Source organism: Lipotes vexillifer, unplaced genomic scaffold (assembly GCF_000442215.2).
Source record: "Lipotes vexillifer unplaced genomic scaffold, Lipotes_vexillifer_v1.1 scaffold810, whole genome shotgun sequence".
NCBI classification, from domain to species: domain Eukaryota; kingdom Metazoa; phylum Chordata; class Mammalia; order Artiodactyla; family Lipotidae; genus Lipotes; species Lipotes vexillifer.
The window spans coordinates 578,129-588,647 of NW_006797357.1; the positions used below are offsets into that span (position 1 = coordinate 578,129).

The following is a 10,519-nucleotide window of genomic DNA, read 5'->3' on the forward strand; positions in this document are numbered from 1 at the left end:
AATGTTACTTATCCTAAATAATCATTTGGACCGTTGGGGTGTAGAGGGAAAATTGAGGATATACTTTATGGCCTTTACTCTTAAATTCCTCTCCTTCACAAATTTCGTGACTCTTGCCACTTGAACTAAGCTGCCTACCACACGTTTAGGAAGTTTAAAGATATGTGGGAAAAGTCTATTTTATCTTTACAGGAAATAGTGTATGTCATTAACAGTGTATACCTTGGTGTCAGCCAAGTCACCTATCTATCCTTATCAGCTATGCCAGCTTAGACCAAGTACCACAGAAACACATTTTGTGAAGTTGGATTCTCATGTATATTGGGTCATTCTATCCATAAGGCTGTATTTCTCAAACTTTACCACCAAAGTCCCCTTAATGACAGAGAAGAACACCTTGTATATGCTGGGTATCTGGGGGTGAAGAACACAATTTCAGTGAACTCTCATGTTTTATCTTAAACACTCATGCATATTTTTATTGTGCTCATAATTAGTTTGTCTTACTAGAAAACAGTCTGAAAACAGTCTGAGTTAAATTACAGGCAGACTTCACTTTGCACAGCTCCCATATGCATAAATTTCAGTTACTATGGCTTAGTTAAATTATGTCAGTACCCCCTAACCACATGGTTCAAATTTAGGTTGCCACAGGATTTGAATTATGAGTACTTGCATAAAGTAGTAACTACTAGCCCTTCAGTTCATAATTCACTCCATAAATTACAGATGCACAACATGATTAGTTACTAGTCACACCACTTCTTTCAAAATCTGTCAGAGGTTGGTCACTGCCCATCTATTATTCACGTTACATCCAGATGACAAAGCAGATAGTTCAGTTGCCTCCTTGTCACCAGGTGGTAAACCCACATTATATTTTACAAAAATGGAGAATCAAAAGGAAATTGGCAAACAAACACAAAAGTGCAAAAATGAAACAAAAAGTAATAATGGTGGAAATGAAATTTGAATCAAACATATTTGACTGTGAAAGTTTTGACATTGCTGCCATTCGAGAGACTCTAGGTATGCAGCCAGAGGAACTTAGGCAAGGTGAACTTATCAACATGAATGAAAAAAGTGGTTGTGATGAAAAGGATGAAGATGTTGCAGAGGAAATGACACTATCAAAAAACTTCACATTGAAAGAATTCTTAGCGATACTGCACAACATTGAAAGCACAAAAAATGAAATGTTGGAAGCTGATGAAAACTTAGAAGAAAGGAATATGACAGTTCACCAAAGCATAGAAGGGAAGTTTGCTCTTACAGTTATACCGTGAGAAAGCGGAAGCATCACGGAACAATCATAATTTTTCCCATTGATTATTATGATTGCACTGCATGGTCATTTTTTTTAACAACCATTAATCTATTAAATTAGTTGATATAAGCATCTGCACTGGTGACTTCAGCTGCTCAATACTGGTGGAAGTAATCTGCTTAACAATCTCTGAAAGACTGTACAAGTCAATGAATCACTTACGGATCTTCATCTGGAACCAACTTTGAAAAATCTTAGAGTCTTAGAACCTTCATCTCAAAGAGTTTTTCTTGTAGTGGCTCCCAGAGTCTTGGTTTGCCTCTGAACTGGTCCTTTCGTTTTTAGATTTTCTTTCCTTTGTGCCTCTGATCGAGTCAGCACACCCCTTCTCCAGTTATTTTATATTGTGGCTGGATAGAGTAATTCTCCCTTGGTGAGGTGTTAAAGGGGTCTTCCCAGTATCTGCAAGCCTTTGCTGCAGCATAGCTTCCTGACTGACCTGTTCCTGGGTGAGAGCAAACAGCGGTGAGGCAGGAGCAGACCAACCCCAACTGTGCTGCAGCTGCGAAGGTATCTTCCTCAGAAAGGTGTCCAGGCGCTTTCACAGTCTCATACTACCATGAAAAGAGAGGACTGTCTGTACTTAGCTTTGCTCCTGAAAATTCTTAAGAGGAAGAGCTTTGCTGGAAATTTACACCAGTTTACCTGAAGGTGTGCATTCCTCAGTGTGAGAAGCTCCGGACTGGGTAGAGAGATGAATGTTCCTGTTCATAGTCCCCGAAGGACATAGGAAGAGTCCTGCCTGCCTTTCATACAAAAACACTCAATGGGCCTTGAAATCCGTATTCCATATATAAATACCATAAAATGAGTTCTTGTTTCTACTGAGTTTTGGGACTAGCATTTTGTAGAACTAATATGTGAGGTTCAGCTAATGAAATATAACTCAACTTTTGTCACTTGTGGAAAATATTTTTTTAAAGGCTTAAAAATAAAAGTTGAAATGGATGATGTCTTCTTACTGTCTTAATTGATTGAAACTAGTATATGAAATGTGGCCCAGCTTTCAAAAAATCAGTTATACTTCATGTTAACTTCTTAAAATATTAATAATTACTAATGGTAAAGCTAGTATTTATGAAGCATTGTGTGCCAGCAAAATTCTAAGCAGTTTAAATACTTGTAAATATAGAACACTCTCCTTTTGACTATACTTATATATTGCATAAATTAAGCTAAATGGGTACTATATTCTGAGAAAAACTTTGTCATTTGATTTATTTAACGATTGTACTTTTAATCAGGTTTCAGTAAGTAATTTGACTCACAGACGTTTTGTTAATATCATGATACAATATTTTCTTGAGATTTAAGTCGGAAAATATGAAGCTTGTCAGGAACTCTGAATTCTTAATGTTGACGTTGAGTTAGTCATTCACAGATCAGTAAAAAAAAAAAAAAAGCTTGAAAATAGAAAAGAAGATATAAGAATAAAAAGTCCTCATTCTCTTCTATATAAACTATAGTTGGACGTGGATCTAAAGACATTTGTGAGGGAGAACAGTGAGGCTCCTAAACAGGTGTAGTGCTCAGATCTTCCAGGTTTTCCAAATTTGATTTAATTTCATGGGTTTTCTTTCACCAAACATAATTTTTTATATGTATAACTAAATGAGATATAATTTCTATTTTTAGTAAGGCATACCTTACCAAAAAAAAGTTGTAGAGGTGAAGATCATCCACCTCATTTCTTATCATCAGAATATATATTCTTTATAACCATCCTGGATATGGTATTTCCTCATCTTGTTTGAATTTCCTCATCATGTTTGAATCAGAACCTATATTGTGCTTTTTTTTGTTTTGTTTTGCCTATCTTTGTTTAGTTTTATGCCCTGCTTACTTCTTTAAAAACTATGTGAGATGCCTTATATCTTAATTTATTATTCACTTCTTGCTTCTTATGAATCTGTGTAGTTTACTCAACTATATACATCAGCAGAAGTTTTTATGTAAATGTTTGGGGTAGGTCTGTCATTTTCTTAGTAAATGCTCCACTGGATAGTATTTTCACTATGAACAGTACGTGGAACAGATAGATTATAAAACGTATTTGAGAAACAGAATGTGCTCCCAGACCCACTTGTGTCCCAGTTGTCATTCTTCCTGTCATTAGTTCTCTAGTGCCAGCCCTGCTAGCCACTGCTTATTTGTGAGGCAGAATAAGTTACCTTATTAATGTGTAGGATTGACACATTACCAGTTCATATGGTCACTTGTGCCTGTTTTTTAAGTATTTTTTTACTTTGAGCCTCATTTTCTAAAAGATGGTTTTTTTCCACCATTTTCCATTAAACAGGCTTTTAAGAGGCCGTATCTCCAGGCCTAGAATAGTGATGGCTTGTATTCAAGCCAGAGAATAGCAAAGCCCACATGTGTGCATGCTCTTCATAGGTGGCATGTTTCCCAGGATTGTGCTAAACCTCAGCTGCTTTTTATATTAAAATATCATTTCTGTTCATTGGAGTATTTTCAGATGAAAACGGATATGTAACTCTTTTAATATGTAAATTTATTTATTTGTTTATTTTTGGCTGCGTTGGTCTTCATTGCTATGCGTGGGCTTTCTCTAGTTGTGGTGAGCAGGAGATACTCTTCGTTGCAGTGCACAGGCTTCTCATCGTGGTGGCTTCTCTCATTGCGGAGCACCGGCTCTAGAGCGCAGGCTCAGTAGTTGTGGCGCACAGGCTTAGTTGCTCTGTGGCATGTGGGACCTTCCCAGACCAGGGCTCGAACCCGTGTCCCCTGCATTGGCAGGCGGATTCTTAACCACTGCTCCACCAGGGAAGTCCCCAGATATGTAACTCTTGACCTAGTTCTACTGAATGTACATTTATGCTACTGTGAAATAGAACTTTTCTGATTATAGTTATTTCTCTTGCACCTATATGTGTGCTTTATTGTATCGTTTGTTACTCAAAACTTGTTACCTCTCTTTCACCATTTTCTTTACTATTGTTTATTAACTATGACACAAATGTATTAGAAACTGGTTAGCTCTCCATTGTAGTAGCTAAGGGCATGCAGTTTGGAGCCAGAAAGTCTTTGGTTTGAATATTGACTTCACCAACTGTTCACTGTGTAACCATGAAAAATGTTGTAGGGACTTCCCTGGTGGCTCATTGGACACAGGTTCGAGCCCTGGTCCGGGAGGACCCCACGTGTGCGCCACAATTACTGGAACCCACACTCCACAACAAGAGAAGCCACCGCAGTGAGAAGCCCACGCACCACAGTGAAGAGTAGCCCCCGCTCACCTCAACTAGAGAAAGCCCGCGTGCAGCAATGAAGACCCAACGCCACCAAAAAAAAAAAGAGAAAATAACCTAGCTACACTAGTTTACTTATCTATAAAATGAAGAAAAGGATTGTACCTACATTAAGTGAGTTAATATATGTACTGTGCTTTGCACAGAGCCTAGTACCTAGAAGCACTTAATAATTGTAGACAGCATGATTATTTTTACCTACATTTACTGAGTTCCTACTGTGTGCGAGGTGTTGTCCTGGGGATTGGGGATACAAAGATGAAGAAGACACAGTCCTTGTCCTCAGGGGTCTCATAGTCTAGTAGTATGGACCAACTTAGATACGGAAAAATTAAAATACCAACATGATAGAAGAACTATTAACCTTGACTACTTTTTGGGTGTCAAAGGACATTTTCTTTCCAATTGATATCCTCATATCATATATATAGATTCTTTTATAATAAAAATTCATGACAATTACAATATAGGGTAGTAGATGCTATATTTCAGATATGTGTACAGTGCTATAAGAACAGGGAAGCAGAAGGGGGAAACTATCTTATCAGGAAGCCCTTGCATCTTTGCCTTTTTATCTTCATCAGATTTTCCCCAAAGTTTGCTAAGATACACATCTTTGCAGGAAACCTGCTCAAAATAATGTGTTTATCATGTGGTATACTGGCTAAAGACTCCATGAAATGGTAGCTGTCCTTTTTTATATATAGCTCTCTCTGACACAGCCTTCTTGGCCTTCCAAGGTTTTGCGTTTTGCAAAACTTCTTTGCTCTTGAGTGACATTTAGTAGGTTGAGGGTAGAATGACTTTCAAATGTCATAATGGGAGACTGCTACCCTTTGATATGAAAATAAGAGTTGCCTGGTTCATTTCTGTTAATACTACACAAGACCATCAGGCAAACCAAGGGGTGACTGACGTCTAGCCTGAGATGGGCCCTAGAGCTTCAAGAACTAGAGGAAAGACTTTGGAACTTCACTGGAGGTTTGGTCAGCCTCTCCTTCTTCAACCCTACACAATTAGAGACTCTGAAAAGGCTGGAAGCAATCTCCATAATCCAGGTTCCTGTAGTTCCATAGCCTATCCACTGTCTAATTTAGGGTTTGAAATCCCTGTTTTGTTTTCAAGCTGATTGTCAACTTAGACCTAACTTTGGATTTCTCATAGTGTTTTACTTGCTTTTTAAGTGAATTTATCAACATTTAAGTCTATAACTCTGTACTATTGCTTTAGCCCATTTAAGGAGGAACGTTTTCCCCAAAATCAGAATTGTTCTCTAATACCAAATGTCCAGTTTTCTTACTGTGGAATCAAACTAAAGCAAAATTGTATATAATTTTTTTTCTTACCTGTTTTCTTAGCTTTCGAAGTAATGTGTGTTTAAAGTGAAAACTGAATAGGCTTATAGCCATAATTTAGTTGTGCTGAATTATTTAGCCATAACTTTAGTGGTGATGGAGACCAGATTTATAAGCTGTGGGATCTGTTCTGTTTGGATCTGACAGCTGGCTTCATTAAATATCTTGGAGCTTTTTACTTTGCATGGGGATGGTTGGGAGGGTGGGAACAGCAGTGGAAGAAAGCAATCCAATTTATTTAATGTTCTCCATTTGTTTACTGGTTCCAATCATAAGATTGTGCAGCTGTTTGAACAGCTGCCTTTTGATTTCCTTTTGTTTACTGTTTAGGTTTATTAAGCTTGTCTTTAATACCTGCTTACTGTCTGCGTTAGCTTTCCTTCTTTATTAAATATATTTTAATATATACCAGTCTCTTGGTCTAGGCATGCTTTGATGAATTAAGTTAATTCACTAAAAGAAAAAAAATTTTTAATTCCATAAGTCATACAGAAAGTAGCCTATTCTTGATTTCTTGTTGTCCCTTAGCTTTATTACTTTAGTTAAATATTTTATATTTGGGTAAATGAACTACATTTTGAAATTAAGTCAGAATTTCAATCATGTTAATCACCATTTCAATCATGTTAAATCACCATTTAACACTTTCTAAGTCTGCCAACAGGTAGCTTAGTCTACATACTCCAGAATAGTTTTTAAAAAGTTGTCAGACTAATTGTAAAGTATGTGAATCTTGTTTTAACTACTTTCTCTGAGCAAACTGGATACCCAGGAGGTATACACAGACACACAAAGCAAAAAGATAAATCTTATATTTATTTGTCAGTCTTATTATTTAGCCTATTCAGGCATACTTACTTACTAAAAATTTATTCAACATTGTGGAAGTTTTATTCTTTCTTTACAGGTGAGGGACTTGTCCATTGCCTATATGCTGGTGACATTAACTTATTTCTATATTGGAGTCCTGGTTTTTGTTTCATTTCCTTCACCACCATTATCCAAAGATTGTATAGAGCAGGTAAGGCACTGTGTACCCTCTCTGTGTGATTGTTTACACCTTCATATCTGCAGAGCAAGCAGTGTGATACAGTAGCAAAATATAATACCAGACAGGCCTGAGTTTGAATACAGTCTCTACTATTTACCGTGCATGTGGGAATTTAAGCACCTTACCCCTCCTTTGTGAGCTTCAGTTTCCTTTTCCATTAAATATTATAATAGATACTCCATAGATTTTTAGATGGACTCTCTAAGAAGTCCTACTGCATGCTGGCACCTTGTGGTACTCAAATAAATGATTCCTATTATATGCATAGAATTTTTGGGTGTGTGGAGAACTGTACTAGTAGTAGTCTTGAATTTATAAACCCTCCACAGAGACTATATTCAATTCCCTTATTATCCAAAGTCCAGATCTGGAAATGTCTTGAATAAACTGGTGTCTTAGTTCATCAGTCCGTAATAATAGGTCTGACACCCATTTTGGTACTATGTGTCAAGTATCAAAGCAAAGAAAGACTATTTGACTGTTAAAAAGACAGAGGGAGAGACAGAAAGAATAAAAGAAACATTCTTTTACTAAAAGGTTGCCATAAATACTATTTTCTTTGCTTTGGCCTGTCATAAACCTGGGAATAGTGTAATCTCTAGTTTTATGTAACTGAAAAATTTCTCACAAGAAATAGCATGCACAGGTGATTTTCTTTCTAGGCAGAAGAAATTTCTCTAATAGAGTGTAGTGGAGTATATAATATGATTTATTACAGACGAATTATAAAGGTTATTTCAGCATAATAGTGGTAATAATGTTCTCATCTTTGTAAGATAAATGGGTTTGAGTTATTGCTGTTATGATAGCTTGAAATGTTCTCTTGATTTCCTTGATTCCAGAAGTTCTTTGGCAGCCAAATGTTTGCTGAAAATTCCCCTGATGTGAACAATCCCATATAAAGCCCACTCCCTTGGGAATAAGAATATCTGTGGTATTTGCAAGGAAAAAAAATCTGAGTGATTAGCTTTTTTTTTCTTAGATGCCTAACGAAAATGGAGAAAAGAATCATGAAAGGAAGGAGAAATAAATTCTTTTCTATTTATTGATAGACTGTACATAATAATGATAGTAGGTGATAGATACACTCTCACCTTATTCTATAATCTTACTTTGAAAGTGTAACAGTGTTTCAGAGGAGGAAACGCAAGAGAACTATTAAGGATGAAGTAGCATTGAATTAGCTATTGAAATTTATTCAAACAAATTTATGCTTGAACCTTATAGAGCAGCACTTCTCAGACTGTCAGTGGTGGACAAGGTCTTCTTTGTTGTTGTTGTTTCAATATCAAATCATTTGCAGACTGATACTTTCGTAAAATGCCACATTTTTATTCTAATGTCAAATGTCTTTAAGTTTCCAAACACTTACTTCCAATTTCTGTACTTAGCTCATTGAAGAATCATAGTTAACAAACAGTTTGTGGATGGACGCCCATCCACAAACCACAATTTGAGTGGCACCCATGTTCAAACGAAGCGAAAAAATTCCATTTTATAAATTTGTATATACTGAATTTGATTTGTAACATTATTATCTTTCTTGGATTAGAATTTTTTAGACAACTTCCCTAGCAGTGACATCCTGTCCTTCATTGCAAGGTTATTCTTGCTGTTCCAGATGATGACTGTATATCCACTCCTAGGCTACTTGGCTCGTGTCCAGCTGTTGGGCCATATCTTCGGTGACGTTTATCCTAGGTAAGGGCTCTTCTCTTGACCAGCAAGATGTGCCAAGCAACAAATGACTGTGCAAACAGGTCAGTTTAAAATGTGACTGATCCTTTTGCTATAAAAATTTGCCTAATGAACAATGAAAAATTTGCCTAACACCAAGGATAGATCATTGGTGTTCTTGTCCCAGAAGAGCTTTAAAAATAGAAGCCTCTCCCTTGTCCAGAATGATTTAAAGTTAATTCCTTCCAGTGAATTTATGTTAGCTCTGATACCAGTTATATTTATCTTATGATTTAGTCGCTATTAATCTACTCTTTGCCAAGAAGTTAATAGTATGTAGGACCTGTATGACTAATGAGAAGCAACTCTTTTAATTATTGGTTATTGATATTTACTTGTATATTTAACATTCATGCATTTTTACATAAATGATCATTGTTTAGGATTGAAGGTGAGATACATAACAAGTTTAAATTCCTATTTGCTTCTGTAACTATTGCTGTAATTTTTAATCTCTTATTGGTAATGGAGGAGTTGTGATGAGTTCTTTTGAAAATCTGTTCAAAGCTAGTCACCCTCACCCAAGAGAAGTTTCCATATACTGCTTCAGCTTTCCCTGAAACTTCCTTGTGGACCCCTGGTTAAATCCTACTCTTAATTAAGTTTTATTATAGAATTCATTCTAGTAAAAAGTACCTAGTCCTGACCTATTTTATTGGGAATAAATGATCTTAAATGAAGAAAACTTTTGGATAAAATTTGAAAAAAATTACATTTACGGTAACCAGCTAAACAAGTGGTCTTAACCAGTTTATTTGAAGTGAACTAATGCAGTCTTTCCCCTCATTTAATAAATAATTAGTTATAAATATTTAGGTTTAAAAACAAAAAAGCTTTTAAAAGCAGAAATCGAGAGTTACCAGGCTTCTAGCATTGACAATAGTAGCAGCTACAGTTCTTACATTGGATTTCAGTAAATATTATTTCTATTGTGTTTATACACCCTGCTATATTTACATTCACCAAAATAAAATAAATACGGAGAAGTAATAGATGAAAAAAATTCTAGGTAAATGCCTTATTCCTGTTTTCTGCCATTATTTTGCATAATGTTGGCTGTTAGAATGTTTTTTCTTCTTGTAAAAAGTCTGGAATTCCCTTTTGTGTTCACATTACATTTCTTCCCCTGCCACCAAGAACACATTATCATTTATCCTACAGTTACAAGTACTCTACAGGCTGCATACTTTAGAGCATACTTTTTGATTTCAGGACCCCTTTACACTTTATTTATTTATTTATTTATTTATTTATTTTATTTTATTTTATTTTATTTTATTTTTGCGGTACGCGGGCCTCTCACTGTTGTGGCCTCTCCTGTTACGGAGCACAGGTTCCAGACGCTCAGGCTCAGTGGCCATGGCTCACGGGCCCAGCCGCTCCGCGGCATGTGGTATCTTCCCGGACCGGGGCACGAACCCACGTCACTTGCATCGGCAGGCGGACTCTCAACCACTGCGCCACCAGGGAAGCCCCCCTTTACACTTTTAAGGTTTATTTGAGGACCCCCCAGGAACTTTAGCTTATGTGGGTTATATCCATCAATATTTAACATATGAAAAATTAGAATTTTTAAAATGTTTATTAATTTATTTAAAAAGCAATAATAAAACCATTACTTGTTAACATAAATAACATTTTTGAAAAATAACGATTTCCCCAAAAAAACTTTTATTTTACCTTCCAAAACTGATTAATGACATTAAAACTGATTTAATGGGGGCTTCCCTGGTGGCGCAGTGGTTGAGAGTCCGCCTGCCGATGCAGCGGACGCGGGTTC

General features: G+C 36.3%; 1 protein-coding gene across 3 annotated transcripts in view; it reads left to right on the plus strand.

Annotated features, from left to right (window-relative positions):
- The window catches only part of SLC38A9 (solute carrier family 38 member 9), an 82,138-nt gene that overhangs the window by 67,746 nt on the left and 3,873 nt on the right, over positions 1–10,519 (plus strand). For all 3 annotated transcript variants that reach the window (XM_007469270.1, XM_007469271.1, XM_007469272.1), the window contains 2 exons: positions 6,859–6,972; positions 8,555–8,703. In XM_007469270.1, coding sequence (XP_007469332.1) covers positions 6,859–6,972; positions 8,555–8,703 — 263 coding nt within the window. The remainder of the gene's footprint in view (positions 1–6,858; positions 6,973–8,554; positions 8,704–10,519) is intronic.